The sequence below is a fragment of the Bufo bufo genome, chromosome 10 (genome assembly GCF_905171765.1).
Source record: "Bufo bufo chromosome 10, aBufBuf1.1, whole genome shotgun sequence".
Taxonomy (NCBI): domain Eukaryota; kingdom Metazoa; phylum Chordata; class Amphibia; order Anura; family Bufonidae; genus Bufo; species Bufo bufo.
In genome coordinates, this window is record NC_053398.1 from 60,204,202 (window position 1) to 60,223,513 (window position 19,312).

Sequence of the window (19,312 nt, forward strand, 5' to 3'; positions counted from 1 at the left end):
TTCTATATAATCTCTGTTGTACTCTGCAGTCCTCGCTCCCCCATCTCTCTATATAATCTCTGTTGTACTCTGCAGTCCTCTCTCCTCCATCTCTCTATATAATCTCTGTTGTACTCTGCAGTCCTCTCTCCTCCAGCTTTCCATATAATCTCTGTTGTACTCTGCAGTCCTCGCTCCCCCATCTCTCCATATAATCTCTGTTGTACTCTGCAGTCCTCGCTCCCCAGCAGCCATGGCCGCCCTGCTCGTACGCCTTGTACCGCAGTATATTTATAGAAGCTATCTCTATGCAGTGTGACGCTCTCTAACGGTTTGCATTGTTTAGCTAGGTTTTGCAGTCTAGACACCGGGTCGTACCACTTTGCAGCATTTCAAGGGGTGACATTTCACTCAAGCTCCCATTCTTCGGCTTAACTCGCCTTTCCTTACAGGAATTATGCGCCATTTTAGCCACAGCACTAATGTTTCATCCATTATTTGGTGGATTATTTTACTCGGGGGGGTTTCGCTTTCTCCATGAACACGGCAGAGATTGTCTCCCCCTATTTCTGTGTAAAGAAGCCCGATCATCCCGCCATGTCCCGACCTGGCCCCTGATCACTTGACAACGACAGCCGGGACTGACCAATCAGCGAGCGCTGGTGATGTTCTTTGCGCTGTCATTGGACGAGCTGAGCGGTGACGTACACGGATGCGGAAGAGGGGTTAAGTCGGTGTGAAGCTTCGGCGTGCAGACAGATCAGGGGAGAGGTGAGGGCAGGAGGCCCGGGGAAGGGGGATGAGGAGGCCGGGGGATGAACGGGGTCCCGGGGCACGAGGGAGGGAAAGAAGAAGACACCGGGGAGGAGCGAGGGTGACTTGGGACGTAATCAGAGGGCCCCAGGATTTGATTATGGGGCGTAGAATGGAGGAGGTGATGCGGGAGGACTGGAGGGCAAGGGGCGCTCCGGAGGAGGACACGAGCCGTACAGAAGGGGCCGATGAGGGGAATGGGGACATGCAGGAGCGGGGCTCTCTGGAGGTGGTCGGGGGTTGCGCGGAGCGCAGCAGTTCCCACTATGTGATCGGGGAGAGGGCACCTCTGGCGCTGACCAGGAGCCACACCGACGAGGAGCAGTACTGGGGAAGGGCCACTAGTAAGAGTTTCCCCCAGGAGGTGACAAGTGGCAGCCGGGGATCTGTAGGTGAGCGGTCCCCTCAGGGTGACTGTACCTGGGGGGACATAAGACCCTGCAAGGTGCATGGGAAAGAGATAGGGCAAGTGGATCCAGTTAGTGAGCAGCAGCCCAGTGTAGGAGAGGATGGCAGGGGCAATGAAGGGGCCAAAGTGCAGGATAGGATGGAGATGCCCGTCCCAGAGGGGGCCAACCATGATGGGCAGGTGCTGCAGAAACGAAAAAAGAAGAGCAAATCCTCCAAAGAGAAGAAACGTGGCCAAGCTAATGGTGGCTGCAAAGACCTGGCTCAGGGAGGTGGTCACCAGAGCATGGAAGAGAGTAGCTTTGAGGATCTGTACAGGGGGCAAAGTTTAGACAAGGAGAAGGTGCTGCAGGACATCAGAGGAGAGGGCAAAATTAGAGAAGACTCTCAGTATGAATTGAGCAGCAGCAGCGCTGAGGCAACCGACATAGGGACATCTGAAGTGGACCTGAGACATGAGATCAATGGGAATAAATGCACATCAATGGGGATTGAGGGGAGGGGGTCCACAGAGGGTCTGCTTTTCTCTAAAGAGACAGACAATCGTCTAGGGATGATGAAGGGCTTTATTGAAGAGGTTCCTGAAAGTGCAGAACATCATGAAGAGTGTCCACAATACAGTGGGAGCTATAGGGATGTATGTAGGAGTCCAGGAAATGGGTGTAGTGGGTCTTCAGAGGGTCTTCAAATGGAGCAGGGTAATTATCATAGTGGAGATCCTTCTGGAGGATTAGGTAGGTATGAAACAGAGGAGAAGAATTCCAACCCTATCAACTACCAGCATGTACAATTTGTGTCCCAGAACTCTTCGGCACCTGCTCATCAGATGGGCTCCCTGAGTCAGTCAGGTGTGGAAGGATGTGGAACTGTAGAGGAAACGGGCACATGGTGCTGGTGCCTTCATCTCTATTTAGGGGATTCTGAAGGTACCCCGCATGTTGAAAGTGATACAGCTGGTGAGGGGCCCTCCAGAGAGTGTGGTTACTCAATGAGTAGCACTCTTCGTGTAGGGGAGCACCTGAGAGAAAGAAATGGGGATGGTGGTGCGAACCTAGGAGACATTCCTGAACCTCTTACCAAAAAGGGAGGGAAAATGGGAGAAACTCCTGAACTGCAGGAATGGGTCAATTGGTGGCAAGGGTGGGCAGGTTCTTGTCGAGCAGTGTCAGGTCGTAGAAGGGGCAAAACAGCCCAGGCTTGGGGGTGTCGAGGGGAGGCAAGGGCAGAAGGACAGAAGCAGCAAGATGTGTGGGTGTTAAGAGAGTGGACTAGGAGAGATGCAGGGAGGAGAGGTGAGAATGGTCCAAGGGTTTCAGGTAGTGAGGTGTGGGTGCTGAGAAAGCAGGAGGAAGGAAAAGAAGACTCTGCGTGGCCCATAGGAAAGGAGGATGTGTGGGTCCCCAGAGAGCCTCGGAAACCTAGAAGTGCATATTTCATGACAGACGACACTAAGTGGACTCCTCGTAGTGCTAAACCTGGGGTTTCAGATAGAGGTGAACCTTGAGCAGGCATATGGGGTATTGTACCTCATCATAGGGAGGAGACACTAAACTGTTATGTGTGCGTGTTGTGCGTGTCTGTCCTTAAAAGGGAAGGGGAGGGGTGTATTGGGGTAACTGTTAATTTGTCACCTTTTGGGGGGAACAAGACACTTCTAGGGTGCACATTGATTCACTGCACTGAGCAGATTTACTGGTGCTGCTTTCCTATTTCTTTCTAAGGTGCTACAACCAGGTGCTGTATACTGCATGCTGATCATTTTGTATCCTCTTTATGGGGCTTTGAGGAGCTGTTCCTTTAATGGGTCCTCACCCCGTATAGGGAGGGGCACGTCGGGGCTGCAAGGAGTTCTTTAAATAGGTTAGGGAAGGGAGACTTTTTGATATATTATGGTGCTGTTGCCTTTTTTTGTGGCAAATATGAATTCTACCTGTTAAACTATATGAACAGAGCCAGCAACCAAGGTAAGTGTTATTTACAATATAACATTACCGGCCGTAACCTATTCCGAGAATTCCCCTCCGTGGTGCATCCTCTCATCTATCCCATGAAGGAGAAGAGCCTGTTACCTAGAAAGTTCTAGTTGGCTCTTGTTCTCCGACCATCCATACATAGATGAGGACAGTCCTGTGTAACAGGATATATGTTCTCCGCCTTAGGATATTTTTCTAGTAGGGATCTTGTAAGGATGGTCTTTTTGAATGCAGTTTAGTGATTCTCTGTTGGGCCAGTTTATCCATTACATTGGAATATACAATTGACCATGTTCCTATGTCCACATGTGTCCTGTCTCCCCTTCCTTTGCTGTTGTAGAAGTGAGACCCCTTTCTTACTATCACTTTCCATATTATAATTTTTTTTATCTTTGCAGAAAATAATACAGTGCGACTGTTAACTGTTTGGGTGCCCATCCCGCCATCATCATGAACGCTCTGTCATTCACGCCTCTGTGGTGCCTACTTGTCTTCTCTCTGCTTCCCCCTACTCTTGCTAAAGAGGGAAGTAAAAAGTTACAGATTGGTGTGAAGAAGAGAGTGGAGAATTGCCCCATTAAATCTCGCAAAGGGGATACCCTCAACATGCATTACACAGTAAGTACAGAAATGGAAGATTTATCATTTGGAGGCATGCTTGTTGTGGAAGTGCTCTCCATTTAATATAACCAAACTATTATGTGGCTCCAGCCATATAGCATGTAATTTCAGGGCTTGTAAGAAAACCAAAATGCTGTTCTCTTCAAATGAACACTCTGTGGTCTAACCCAGGATTGGGCTACTACTGTATGTCCAGCAGAACAGGGTGGTCACAAGTCCTTGTTCTTAGGTGGTGAGCAGGAAGAGATTGGACTGCTTCATCGCCCCACTGCTGACTACCCCAGTTGCGGGAAAATGTGCGGGTGCGTTGCGGGAACACCCGCGTTTTTTCCGCGCGAGTGCAAAACATTGTAATGCGTTTTGCACTCGCGTGAGAAAAATCACGCATGTTTGGTACCCAAACCAGAAGTTCGAGCTTGGGTTAGGTGTTCTGTAGATTTTATTATTTTCCCTTATAACATAGTTATAAGGGAAAATAATAGCATTCTGAATACAGAATGCTTAGTAGGTGATCAATTGAGGGTTAAAAAAAAATAAAAAAAATTAACTCACCTTCTCCTCTTGTTCGCGTAGTTCCCAGTCTCTTCTTTACTTCTTTAATGATGAGCTGTGGGCTAAAGGACCTTTGGTGACGTCAGATCACATGCTCCAATCACATGGTACATCACCGTGGTGATGGACCATGTGATTGGAGCATGTGATCTGACGTCACCACAGGTCCTAGCCGATAGTTCATCATTAAAGAAGTAAAGAAGAGACCGGGAACTTCGCGAACAAGAGGAGAAGGTGAGTTAATTTTTTTTATTTTTTTTAACCCTCAATTGATCACCTACTAAGCATTCTGTATTCAGAATGCTATTATTTTCCCTTGTAACCATGTTATAAGGGAAAATAATACAGTTTATAGACTGTCACCTAGCAACCATGCGTGAAAATCGCACCGCATCCGCACTTGCTTGCGGATGCTTGCGATTTTCACGCAACCCCATTCACTCCTATGGGGCCTGCGTTGCGTGAAAAACGCAGAATATAGAGCATGCTGCGATTTTCACGCAACGCACAAGTGATGCGTGAAAATCACCGCTCATCTGAACAGCCCCATTGAAATGAATGGGTCGGTATTCAGTGCGGGTGCAATGCGTTCATCTCCCGCATCGCATCCGCGCGGAATACTCGCCCGTGTGAAAGGGGCCTTATAGAGCCCGAACCCTATGTGTTTCCCTAGAGCAGATAACCTAATGATTGCAGATGTCTTTTCTCACAGCCATGTCCACCACAAAACAATGTAAAAGTTACAGACCAAGGTGTGCAAACCAGGTCACATTACTTCTCTCAGAATTTTTGGGAGTATTTTTAGCCAAGGAGTATGAAAGTTGCTTAAAATATATAAACTAGCACTTGGATATGAATATTTTTGTAATTGCATATAAATAAAAATTTACTTGGCCACTGAGTTATTCACTAAAATGTATCTGTAAAGCGCCACCTATTTCTCTGCCCTGGTCATTGACATGGTCGCACATGCTCAGTTTCATAATTCAACTGCCTCCTGAGCTGTGATAGGTGGAGCATGGACACGCCCCCTGAGCTGCTGCAGAAAGGACACTCCCCTTGAGCTGTCAGCTTGATAAAAACCTAGCAGAGCAATGAATGGGGAGATCTCTGGATCCATGTGAGGTACACGGCTGGTTCTAGAAAGAGTCATGTGCTAGATTATGTCTGATTTTAATATTTTACATTAGTCATCGGATAACCCCTTTTAACTTTATTGAGGTTTGTATGTAAAACTACCTGGTATTTATGGCGAATAGGTCAGAAATGTTTAAAATGAGCATATCCTTTTAACATCTCGGGGAAGCTGATTGACAGAACATGGAGACTGGCAGGTCTTTAGGCCCCTTGCAGACGAGCGCGTCATGCTGCGAGTCCGCAGAGCAGCTCCCGGCCTGACCTCCCAGCACTGACTGGGTTGCATAACATTATATTAATTTATGATGCTATGTAACCCTTACAATTCTGGAATGTATTAGATGACACTGACCTAATGCTGCCAGTGTTATCCAATACATTCCAGAACTGTAAGGGTTACATAGCATCATAAAGCAATATAATGCTATGTGACCCTGTCCGTGCTGGGAGGTCAGGCCGGGAGCTGCTCTGCGGACTCGCAGCATGACGCGCTCGTCTGCAAGGGGCCTAAAGACCTGCCAGTCTCCATGTTCTTTCAATCAGCTTCCCTGAGATGTTAAATGGGTATGCTCATTTTAAACATTCGTCTCCAAGGGGTCTTATAGTCATGTCAGATATAATAGTGCATACGTGCCAATGTAAGTGGAATCTGTGATCTTTATTGTAGAATAATCAATAGAAACACTTTAAAAATGAGTCGCGCTACAGAAATGCACTCCCAAAACATATACAGAGGCATACAAAATGTGGTCTGCATAATAAGTAATTCAAAAAAAGTCTAGTGGCCATGCCTAGAAGTGCCAATCTAGGAGAATGTAACCACATATGATGCTATCAGATAAACAGAAATCACAACTTCTTACACACCCAACAGGAGGCACAGAACCGGACTATAAGGCGCACCTAAGATATAGAAGAGGAAAATAAGAATACAAATATTTCATCAAACCTCTGTATCAGACCCTCGCTCCCTGGTCTTCTGCCGTTCTAGCTCTGCACTGTGACCTGACATCGCACAGCATCAGGTAATAATGCGTGCGCCTATGTGCACTACTTGTCAGGATGCGTGCAGTGCGGCACCTGGAAGATAACCAGGGAGGGGTGAGTACAGCCAGCACAGGGCTACACTCGCCACACCTCCTGCATACTGATGACCGCTAATGAAAGCGCTCATTAGTATTTGCTCCATAAGACACACTGCCATTCCCCCCTGCTTTTGGGGTTGGAGGCGAGTGCGTCTTATGGTCCAAAACAAAGTAAGTGGCTAGTAAAAGTCATTAAGGGTATTGCACCATGAGGACTAAGATAAATGAAAGTATATGCAAAACACTCTTCCAGAACAACATGTTGTGCAAATAAGCAAAATATACTAACCCATGAATCAAAACTGAGAATGTGTCCACCCGCTGTGCGTTTAAGATATCCACCTTCACCTGGTGCGTCTGCACATACCTTTTGGAGTTTATGCACTCACTCAAAGCGGTATTTACATCTTGGAGGCATATTGGGGGCATATTGCTAGAACGGAGCCCGCAAAGTGCTAGAGGGTGCACCGTGTGTGCGCGGCCACCCTCCATTCATTTTTATGGGACTGATGAAAATAGCCAAACGGCACACTCGGCTATTTTTGGAAGTCCCATTGAAAAGAATGAGAAGCTCACTGCGCAAGCGCAGCCACCGCTCATTTCTCTTCTATATAAGGCTTACGGAAATGGTCAAGCCAGCACGCGGCTATTTTCTGCAGTCTCATAAAAATGAGTGGAGGGTGGCTGCGCATGCCTGGTGCACCTTTCGACACTTTGTGGGCTCCCTTCTAAGTATAGGTGCAGTGGGCCATTGAGGGCATATCCTAGCCATATGCCCCCAATGTCCAAGATGGGCATGCCCCTTTAATGCCTCCTGTTAGCTGTGTATCCACAAGGGACTGTGATTTCTATGACAGAATCATTATCTGATAGTATATACAGTATGTGGTTACAATCTACTTTTGGATTGGCACTTATATGCATTGTAACTAAACATTTTGAAGTCCTTCATTTTTCAGACCACATTTTGTATGCTGCTGTATACGTAAATAAGTGTTGGAGGTGCGGTGCAGTCCATATTTCTGTAGTGTGTACTGATCTACAATAAAGATCATGGATTTTATTTTTATTTTTTTTTGTTATATACATACAGTACAGACCAAAAGTTTGGACACACCTTCTCATTCAAAGAGTTTTCTTTATTTTCATGACTATGAAGGCATCAAAACTATGAATTAACACGTAGAATTATATACATAACAAACAAGTGTGAAACAACTGAAAATATGTCATATTCTAGGTTCTTCAAAGTAGCCACCCTTTGCTTTGATTACTGCTTTGCACACTCTTGGCATTCTCTTGATGAGCTTCAAGAATTAGTCCCCTGAAATGGTCTTCCAACAGTCTTGAAGGAGTTCCCAGAGATGCTTAGCACTTGTTGGCCCTTTTGCCTTCACTCTGCAGTCCAGCTCACCCCAAACCATCTCGATTGGGTTCAGGTCCGGTGACTGTGGAGGCCAGGTCATCTGGCGCAGCACCCCATCACTCTCCTTCATGGTCAAATAGCCCTTACTTTCAAAGTTTTCCCCAATTTTTCGGCTGACTGACTGACCTTCATTTCTTAAAGTAATGATGGCCACTCGTTTTTCTTTACTTAGCTGCTTTTTTCTTGCCATAATACCAATTCTAACAGTCTATTCAGTAGGACTATCAGCTGTGTATCCACCTGACTTCTCCTCAATGCAACTGATGGTCCCAACCCCATTTATAAGGCAAGAAATCCCACTTATTAAACCTGACAGGGCACACCTGTGAAGTGAAAACCATTTCAGGGGACTACCTCTTGAAGCTCATCAAGAGAATGCCAAGAGTGTGCAAAGCAGTAATCAAAGCAAAAGGTGACTACTTTGAAGAACCTAGAATATGACATATTTTCAGTTGTTTCACACTTGTTTGTTATGTATATAATTCCACACGTGTTAATTCATAGTTTTGATGCCTTCAGTGTGAATCTACAATTTTCATAGTCATGAAAATAAAGAAAACTCTTTGATGGGAAGGTGTGTCCAAACTTTTGGCCTGTACTGTATGTGTTCAGTCTAATTATAACAACTTTCCTACTACACTTCTACAGTTCTTTTGCCCTAGAGTACCACTTGGGGCACTCTAAGGGTGATCACACACATGAATTTGGCCCTGGTGTTTTTTTTCTGTCTGTGTAGTTTTGTGGCTTTTTGAGGAGAAGCAAGAAATCCTAATTTAAAAAAAAAAAAACTTGTGTATCCTGCATTTCATATTTCCCATAGACCATTTAGATTACATCTGGAGCTGGTGTTTTACAGCAAAAAGTTCAACAAAATGAAGAAGTCCAAAAAAAACACTAGTGTGTGAAAGCATCCTAAACATAGTTGTTTATTTCATGTGCCTCAATAAGAATGAAATCTTTCCTGCCACTAATATCTCCTGGTATCCCCTGAGTCCAGACATTTACCGCATTGTTCAACAAAAAGATTTTGAAAAACTTGCTTGAAAAGGTCAGCTGTATAAAAAGTGGACCTCCTGTCAGGTAAGATGGTGAACACACAGGTACCACTCACTGTCTTCATAAGCACCATGATATGCTGTCCTTATCTAGTTATGTATTTTGGACAATACTTGCTCTGCGCTGTCCTCTTATTGATATTCAGTAGACCAAGGGTCCTCCAAGTCCTTTTTTTCCCCTTCTACTGTCATTTCACTAAACCTCTGACATGTCATAGCATATGTCTAAAGGTTTAATCAGTGCTTGTCCAGGTGCAGAGCTGCCCACCGATCACTGAAATAAAGGGGTAAATGTGCTCTGCTGTGATTGCCTCTGCTCGCTTCTCATCAGAGAATGGCGAGTGGTGATTCGTACAGAGCTTATAGGGCAGATTTACTAATGCTATCTAAGATTTGGACAGTGCAGACTTAAGGTCCCTTTACACTGTTCAATTGAGCAGACAATTGTCAGGAAAAGAAGCGTTCCTTCCTGACAATCGCCTGCTCATCAGTGGAGAAGACCTCTGCATTTAATACCATCACACATCCCCATAAAGAATCATTGTTTGCCAGCAGTACAGTGTGTTCACACAGCAGCAGGATCTCCTGCCGGTGTAACGTTCTCATATTCTCATATAGCTCCAGCAAAGGGTTAGCAGCGCTTGCAAAATGGATATTTATACTACCCTCTGCGCTTGCGCACTTGGACGTGCCCCCAAACTGGACGTACCCCCACACTGCGCAGGCGCGGAGATCGGATGGATTTTCAGGAGTTAATCGCGCGTGCGCAATGGGCCGTAATATTTCCCTACTTCGGCTCTCCGACGCATGCGCAGTGTCCCGGTGTGCTGCTGAACTCCGCAGTGAGATTTTCCATAAACTGTCCTTTTGCGCATGCGCAGATTGTCAAATCTAAGGAACGTCTCCACACGTAATTTCCGGTGCGACAGGAAGTTAGGACGTAGGGAAATCTCATGAAGTAGAGAAATGTAACGTTACACCGGCAAGCGATGATTTAGGTGATTGCTTGAAAGATCCAATGAAGGAGCCTTTCGCTCGTTCATCGGGTAATCGGCAGCAGCTTTACACCGGCAGATCATGGATAATGCGTGTTCCTACAAACGCTTGTTAGCGATGATCTGCCTGATGTTTTGGCAGTGTAAAGGGGCCTTTAGGCTAGACAGTCTAAAGGTGTCCCAGATTTATCACAGTGGCTGCTACTGAATGGTAAATCTGGCACACCTTCAAGGGGTTCTCTGGGAATAAAGGAAATTTAAAATTCTTAAATATTACTTTATTATAAATATATTCCCAAATACCTTTTGTTAGTTATAATGGCTCATTTTGTCTAGGGAGCAATCCTAAGGGGAAATAAAATGGCTGCCATCCTATTAGTAGTACACACAAAACCTGTCTTAATCTTACAGCAGGACAAGTTACTTCACAAGACTGCGCTAAAGAGCTGCCTCATCCTCCTCACTGCTCTGCTTGTTAGGGATTATGATCCTGAATAGAGATAAGATCTTAAGCTGAATCTCTATGGTAATGGTGTTTGAGGAGACATGAAGTACAGAGACGATGGTAATAAAGACTGCATACAAGTGCTGCTGCTCATCAGCCACATCACCACTGTACATGATGTCTCCTCATGAACTCCATTCCTACAGTGATTCAGCTGAAGATCTTATCTTTATTCAGGATTATTATAATTTAGTATTTTCATTTTCTTAATTCCCGGAGAACCCCTTAAAGGCTTAGTCGCCAAAGTTTATAGCTCTTATTAGTTGGCTTACTTTGCGCCAGAATTTTTCACAAAAATTCTGGCACAATTTTGACACACAGTGTTTCATCTTATGCCAGGTACACTGGTGCCTTTGTAGTGATCGGCAGGGGCCCCAGTGGTCAGACTTCTGACGATCAAACCCATATCCCCCATCCTGTGGATAGAGAATAAGTTGTTGTAATGGGGCAACCCCTTTAAATGTAGTGTTAGGCATGTCCTCCATAACTCTGGTGCATTAGTAGTAAACCTGTCACTATGAGTCTGTACACCGCTTATCCCACCACAGCTGAAAGGGCTCAGCACTTAAATAAGTGCTTCTACCATTTCGATTCAGCAATTGGTCTGGTTCTTTGCACCCAAACCCTCACCACTCAAAGCTTCTGACATGTCCCATCTGCCATGCCTTGTCCCATCTGGGACATTTATGGCATACACACCTCTTGAACCCACTCCTGTTTCCAGAACAAGTCCCCGATACTACCAGTCAGGAATGGTGGTTTGCGGCTCAGCCACATAAGTCAGAGCCAGAGAGCTTGGGGGTGGGGAGCAGACCCTATTATCTAATCACAGGAAACTCCATTTAAGGGGTATTCTCATCTGGGACCTGCTCCTATCTCCAGAATGGGGGTCCCATTGGGAATGGAGAAGGGCAACACATGTGGATTTCTCAGTACACTACAATGGCCCTACTAAAAATAGCCAAGCACATTGACTCTATTTTCTGCCCTGTTCTGGAACCTGTTCATACCCAACATTTATGACTTATCCTGTTTTTACCCCAATATCTATTTTATATAGCTGAGCAGTAGTGTTGAGCGAACAGTTCGAGCAAAGTTCGGGTCCGTACCGAATTTTGGGGTGTTCGTGACACGGACCCGAACCCGAACTTTTTCGTAAAAGTTCGGGTTCGTCGTTCGGCATGTATTTTGGCGCATTTTGAAAGGCTGCAAAGCAGCCAATCAACATGCATCATACTACTTGCCCTAAGATGCCATCGCAGCTATGCCTACTATTGGCAAGGCTGTGATTGGCCAAGTGCAGCATGTGACTCAGCCTCTTATAAGCTTGTGCGCACGTCGGGACGTGCTCACTCCCGATGTGAATAGAACAGGGTTAGACGCAGCTGATGCTAGGGCGAGAATAGGCAGGGATAATTGAATAACTGGAAGCAAATTTCTCTCCTCCACCTGTGATTCATCTGAACAACTGCAGCTGAGCTGCTTTTTTGATAGGGATTGGCTATTTTTAGAGTGGCCAGAGTGATTTTTCCATCCACATGTACCCGGGCTGACCGCCGGCCGCCATTTTGCGACTTGTAGTGCTGCAGCAGAAGCTGCCACAGTGTGCATTCCAAAGCTCCAAACAAGTCAGACATCTACACCTGGGATTCAGACCAATAGCGATTTAGCAGCACAGTCCAAGGCTATTTTTTTTAAAGGTTGTGCAGACCATTTTGTGGCACATGTTACTGGGCTGATAGGAGGCGGCCATCTTGGGACTAGTGCTGCAGCACAATCTCTCCCAACGTCCATTAATCACTTGTAATAGTGGTCTGTGCCATAGAAATCCTACATCAGGGACTTGGGTGTGCTTGTGTCACCCCTACTAATACCAGTCCACCTGTAATCCATACAGTGAAAAGCCATAAAGTATTCCAGTGAGGGAATTTTTTTTTTATTTAAAAAAGGCCAAGTTAGTTTATCTGGCGTTCAATATACTAGATACAGTTAGGCCTGCGTTTCATACATCTGGAATTAGCAAACTAATGTGCTGGGGTTGGGAAAACATATATGTACCCATACTAGAATCTGTCAAAGAAAGCGGTACTCACATATAACAGTCATTCCATCTGTAATCCATACAGTCAAAAGACTGAAAGTATTCCAGTGAGGGAATTTTTTTTATTTAAAAAAGGCCAAGTTAGTTTATCTGGCGTTCAATATACTAGATACAGTTAGGCCTGCGTTTCATACATCTGGAATTAGCAAACTAATGTGCTGGGGTTGGGAAAACATATATGTACCCATACTAGAATCTGTCAAAGAAAGCGGTACTCACATATAACAGTCATTCCATCTGTAATCCATACAGTCAAAAGACTGAAAGTATTCCAGTGAGGGAATTTTTTTTATTTAAAAAAGGCCAAGTTAGTTTATCTGGCGTTCAATATACTAGATACAGTTAGGCCTGCGTTTCATACATCTGGAATTAGCAAACTAATGTGCTGGGGTTGGGAAAACACATATGTACCCATACTAGAATCTGTCAAAGAAAGCGGTACTCACATATAACAGTCATTCCATCTGTAATCCATACAGTCAAAAGACTGAAAGTATTCCAGTGAGGGAATTTTTTTTATTTAAAAAAGGCCAAGTTAGTTTATCTGGCGTTCAATATACTAGATACAGTTAGGCCTGCGTTTCATACATCTGGAATTAGCAAACTAATGTGCTGGGGTTGGGAAAACATATATGTACCCATACTAGAATCTGTCAAAGAAAGCGGTACTCACATATAACAGTCATTCCATCTGTAATCCATAGTCAAAAGACTGAAAGTATTCCAGTGAGGGGATTTTGCTTATAAAAAATAATATATTTCATTGTGGTGCGAGTTGAATCGCAACAATGAAGAAAAATACTATTAAGGGACGAGGACGCGGTCGTGGTGGTGTCCGTGGAGCCTCTGTTGCTGGTAGAGGACGTGGCCGTTCGGCCCCAGGCGCACACAGTAGGGAACGAACTCCCTCAACTAGCCGGCAGAATGTACCGCAATATCTCGTGGGGCACAATGCCGCTCTTAGGATGGTAAGGCCTGAGCAGGTACAGGCATTAATCGATTGGGTGGCCGACAGTGCTTCCAGCACGTTCACCACATGGTCTTCCACCCAGTCTTCTGCGGAAAGCGCACAGGTGGCACCTGAAAACCAAGCCCATCAGTCTGTCACATCACCCCCAAGCATATCAGGGAAACGGTCTGAGCCACAAGTTATGCAGCAGTCTCTTCTTCTGTTTGAAGACTCTGCTTCCAGGGTTTCCCAGGGGCGTCCACCTAGCCCTTCCCCAGTGGAGGAAGACATACCATGCACTGACGCACAACCAATTATGTCTCCAGATGAAGAGGACATGGGAATACCACCACAGCAGAGTCACCGACTCTCTGATGATGACGAAACACAGGTGCCCACTGCCGCGTCTTTTTGCAGTGTGCAGACTGAACAGGAGGAGGTCAGGGAGGGAGACTGGGTGGAAGACGATGCAGAGGACGATGAGGTCTTAGACCCCACATGGACTGAAGGTCGTGGCGATGACTTTCACAGTTCAGAGGAAGAGGTAGTGGTGAGACCGAGACAACAGCGAAGCCAAAGAGGGAGCAGGGGGCCAAAGCAGACGAGCCGCCGCCCCCAGAGTTCGCCTGCTACTGGACATCGCCAACAGGGACCCAGCCCCACAAAGGCAGCTTCAAAGAGTTCCCTGGCATGGCACTTCTTTAAACAATGTCCTACCGACAAGACCCGAGTGACTTGCACGCTCTGCCATCAGAGCCTGAGGCGAGGCATTAACGTTCTGAACCTCAGCACAACCTGCATGACCAGGCATCTACATGCAAAGCATGAACTGCAGTGGGGTACACACCTTAAAAACCAGGCACTCGCTGAGGCTCCCCCTGCTCCCTCTACCGCTGCTGCCTCGGCTTCCGCCTCGAGAGGAATGTTGCCACCTGCCGAGCAGCAAACAGAGGATGTGCCACCGACACCACCACCACCGCCACCGTCAACTAGCGTCTCCACTATATCACACAGCAGCGTTCAGCTCTCAATATCTCAAACCTTAGAGAGGAAGCGCAAATTCCCCCCGAGTCACCCTCGAGCCCTTGGCCTGAACGCCAGCATTTCTAAACTGCTGGCCTTTGAAATGCTGTCATTCCGGCTGGTGGACACAGACAGCTTCAAACAGCTGATGGCCATGGCTGTCCCGCAGTATGTGGTTCCCAGCCGCCACTACTTCTCCAAGACAGCCGTGCCTTCCCTGCACATGCAAGTGTCCGATAAAATCAAGTGTGCACTGCGCAACGCCATTTGTGGCAAGGTCCACCTAACCACAGATACGTGGACCAGTAAGCACGGCCAGGGACGCTATATCTCACTAACTGCACACTGGATGAATGTAGTGGCGGCTGGGCCCCCGGCGGACAGTTCCTTGGCGCACGTCCTTCCGCCCCCTAGGATCGCAGGGCATCATTCTCTGCCTCCTGTAGCCTCCTCCTCCTACTCGGCTTCCTCCTCCACTGCTTCCACCAGCTCATCCGGTCAGCCACACACCTTCACCACCAACTTCAGCACAGCCCGGGGTAAACGTCAGCAGGCCATTCTGAAACTCATATGTTTGGGGGACAGGCCCCACACCGCACAGGAGTTGTGGCGGGGTATTGAACAACAGACCGACGAGTGGTTTCTGCCGGTGGGCCTCAAGCCAGGCCTGGTGGTATGCGATAATGGGCGAAATCTCGTGGCAGCTCTGGGACTAGCCGGTTTGACGCACATCCCTTGCCTGGCGCATGTGCTGAACTTGGTGGTGCAGAGGTTCATTCACCACTACCCCAACATGTCAGAGCTGCTGCATAAAGTGCGGGCCGTCTGTGCGCGCTTCCGCCGTTCACATCCTGCCGCTGCTCGCCTGTCTGCGCTACAGCGGAACTTCGGCCTTCCCGCTCACCGCCTCATATGCGACGTGCCCACCCGGTGGAACTCCACCTTGCACATGCTGGAGAGACTGTGCGAGCAGCAGCAGGCCATAGTGGAGTTTCAGCTGCAGCACGCTCGCGTCAGTCGTACTGCCGAACAGCACCACTTCACCACCAATGATTGGGCCTCCATGCGAGACCTGTGTGCCCTGCTGCGCTGTTTCGAGTACTCCACCAACATGGCCAGTGGCGATGACACTGTTATCAGCGTTACAATACCACTTCTATGTCTCCTTGAGAAAACACTTAGGGCAATGATGTTAGAGGAGGTGGCCCAGGTGGAGGAGGAGGAGGAGGAGGATGAGGGCTCGTTTCTAACACTTTCGGGCCAGTCTGTTCGAAGTGGCTCAGAGGGAGGTTTGTTTAAGCAGCAGAGGACAGGTTCACAAGTCGCCAGCCAAGGCACTGTACTGGAGGACGAGGAGGAGGAGGTGGAGGGGGACGAGGATGACGCAAGTTCACAGCGGGGTGGCAGCCCAGGCCCATCACTGGTGCGTGGCTGGGGGGATACGGTGGACGATGACGATACGCCTCCCACAGAGGACAGCTTGTCCTTACCCATGGGTAGCCTGGCCCACATGAGCGAATATATGCTCCAATGCCTGCGCAACGACAGCAGAGTTGCCCACGTTTTAACGTGTGCAGACTACTGGGTGGCCACCCTGCTGGATCCCCGGTATAAAGACAATGTGCCCACTTTAATTCCTGAACTGGAGCGCGACCGTAAGATGCGCGAGTACAAGCGCACGCTGATAGAGGCGCTCTTGAGAGCATTCCCACATGTCACAGGGGAACAGGTGGAAGGTGAAGGCAGAGGAGTGGCAAGAGGTCGCCAACGCAGCTGTGTCACGGCCAGCTCATCTGAGGGCAGGGTTAGCATGGCAGAAATGTGGAAAAGTTTTGTCTCCACGCCACAGCTATCTGCACCGACACCTGATACGGAACGTGTTAGCAGGAGGCAGCATTTCACTAACATGGTTGAACAGTATGTCTGCACACCCCTCCACATCCTGACGGATGGTTCGGCCCCATTCAACTACTGGGTTTCGAAATTGTCCACGTGGCCAGAGTTAGCATGTTATGCCTTGGAGGTGCTTTCCTGCCCGGCGGCCAGCGTTTTATCTGAACGCGTATTCAGCACGGCAGGGGGCGTCATTACTGACAAGCGCAGCCGCCTGTCCACAGCCAACGTGGACAAGCTGACCTTCATAAAGATGAACCAGGCATGGATCCCACAGGACCTGTCCCTCCCTTGTGCAGAGTAGTCCTTATTAACTGCCTAAAACAAGTCTTGTTGTGCTACGGGCCACTTCTTTATTTGATACAAATTTTATGAAACCCACAGTTGAATGAAACTCTTCTCTGTCTGGGCGCCGGGGCCTAACCAGATGAAAGTGGCCGGTTAAACTAACGGGTGACATGAAGCCATAACCTCTGCCATGCTACCTCTGTCTTCTGTCTGGGTGCTGAGGCCTAAGTCAAATAAAGCGGTCTTCTGCTGTGCTGGGGGATATGAAGCTAATCTCTGACCTCTCTCCTCTGTCTGGGTCCAAAGGCCTAAATCACTGAAAGAGGCCTTCTCCTGTGGTGTGTGATATGATGCCAGAATATGTGCTGTGGGGCCTCTCTCCTCTTCCTGGGTGCAGGGGTCAAAGTAACTCAATGGTGGCTTCTCCTGTGGTGGCTGATATGATGCCAGAATATGTGCTGTGGTGCCTCTCTCCTCTGTCTGGGTCCAAAGGCCTAAATCACTGAAAGAGGCCTTCTCCTGTGGTGTGTGATATGATGCCTGAATATGTGCTGTGGTGCCTCTCTCCTCTTCCTGGGTGCGGGGGTCAAAGTAACTCAATGGTGGCTTCTCCTGTGGTGTGTGATATGATGCCAGAATATGTGCTGTGGGGCCTCTCTCCTCTTCCTGGGTGCAGGGGTCAAAGTAACTCAATGGTGGCTTCTCCATTGGTGGCTGATATGATGCCAGAATATGTGCTGTGGTGCCTCTCTCCTCTTCCTGGGTGCAGGGGTCAAAGTAACTAAATGGTGGCTTCTCCTGTGGTGGCTGATATGATGCCAGAATATGTGCTGTGGTGCCTCTCTCCTCTTCCTGGGTGCAGGGGTCAAAGTAACTAAATGGTGGCTTCTCCTGTGGTGGCTGATATGATGCCAGAATATGTGCTGTGGTGCCTCTCTCCTCTTCCTGGGTGCGGGGGTCAAAGTAACTCAATGGTGGCTTCTCCTGTGGTGGCTGATATGATGCCAGAATATGTGCTGTGGGGCCTCTCTCCTCTTCCTGGGTGCAGGGGTCAAAGTAACTCAATGGTGGCTTCTCCTGTGCTGATTGATATAAAGCTGATGGTTGTGCCATCTGACATGGTTGCCAGGGTCTGATTCAATGGGGGCCTACTCCTGTGGTCGGTGATCTAAATGCCTGATTCTCTGCTGTGAAACCTCTCTCCTCCGTCTGGGTGTAGGGGTCAAAGTCTTTCAAAGTCGCCTTCTCCTGTGCTGATTGATATGAAGCTGATGGTTGTGCCATCTGACATGGTTGCCGGGGTCCCATTAAATTGTGGCCTACTCCTGTGGTGGTTGATATGATGCCTGATTCTCTGATGTGGAACCTCTCTCCTCTGTTTGGGTGAAGGGGTCAAAGTAACTAAATGGTGGCTTCTCCTGTGGTGGCTGATATGATGCCAGAATATGTGCTGTGGGGCCTCTCTCCTCTTCCTGGGTGCGGGGGTCAAAGTAACTCAATGGTGGCTTCTCCTGTGGTGGCTGATATGATGCCAGAATATGTGCTGTGGTGCCTCTCTCCTCTTCCTGGGTGCGGGGGTCAAAGTAACTCAATGGTGGCTTCTCCTGTGGTGGCTGATATGATGCCAGAATATGTGCTGTGGTGCCTCTCTCCTCTTCCTGGGTGCAGGGGTCAAAGTAACTAAATGGTGGCTTTTCCTGTGGTGGTTGATATGATGCCTGATTCTCTGCTGTGAAACCTCTCTCCTCCATCTGGGTGTAGGGGTCAAAGTCTTTCAAAGTCGCCTTCTCCTGTGCTGATTGATATAAAGCTGATGGTTGTGCCATCTGACATGGTTGCCGGGGTCCCATTAAATTGGGGCCTACTCCTGTGGTGGGTGATCTAAATGCCTGATTCTCTGCTTTGAAACCTCTCTCCTCCGTCCGGGTGTAGGGGTCAAAGTCTGTCAAAGTCGCCTTCTCCTGTGCTGATTGATATAAAGCTTATGCTTGTGCCATCTGACATGGTTGCCGGGGTCTGATTCAATGGTGGCCTACTCCTGTGGTGGGTGATCTAAATGCCTGATTCTCTGCTGTGTAACCTCTCTCCTCCGTCTGGGTGTAGGGGTCAAAGTAACTAAATGGTGGCCTACTCCTGTCGTGGGTGATATGATGCCTGGTTCTCTGCTGTGGGACCTCTCTCCTTTGTCTGGGTGCTGTGGTCAAAATAATAGTAAGTGACCTTCTCCATTGGTGGGTGACTTGAAGCCTGATTCTGTGCTATGGGACCTCACTCCAATTAATATTGTTTAATTTTTATTTATTTTATGTTAACTCATCATTTCCCTATCTACATTTGTTTGCAGGGGATTTAACTACATTTTGCTGCCTTTTGCAGCCCTCTAGCCCTTTCCGGGTGTGTTTTACAGCCTTTTTAGTGCCCAAAAGTTCGGGTCCCCATTGACTTCTATGGGGTTCGGGTTCGGGATGAAGTTCGGGTCGAGTTCGGATCCCGAACCCGAACATTTTTC

General features: G+C 47.7%; 1 protein-coding gene across 2 annotated transcripts in view; it reads left to right on the top strand.

Moving 5' to 3' along the window:
* The first annotated feature begins 615 nt into the window (after nucleotides 1-615).
* Nucleotides 616-19,312, top strand: part of FKBP2 (FKBP prolyl isomerase 2) — a 55,815-nt gene continuing 37,118 nt past the window's right edge. Inside the window, exons 1-2 of one of the 2 annotated variants that reach the window (XM_040409857.1) lie at nucleotides 616-750; nucleotides 3,572-3,791. In XM_040409857.1, coding sequence (XP_040265791.1) covers nucleotides 3,624-3,791 — 168 coding nt within the window. In that variant the 5' untranslated portion in view covers nucleotides 616-750; nucleotides 3,572-3,623. Of the gene's footprint in view, nucleotides 751-3,033; nucleotides 3,165-3,571; nucleotides 3,792-19,312 lie in introns of those variants that run through there. The other variant, XM_040409858.1, reaches the window with a different exon arrangement.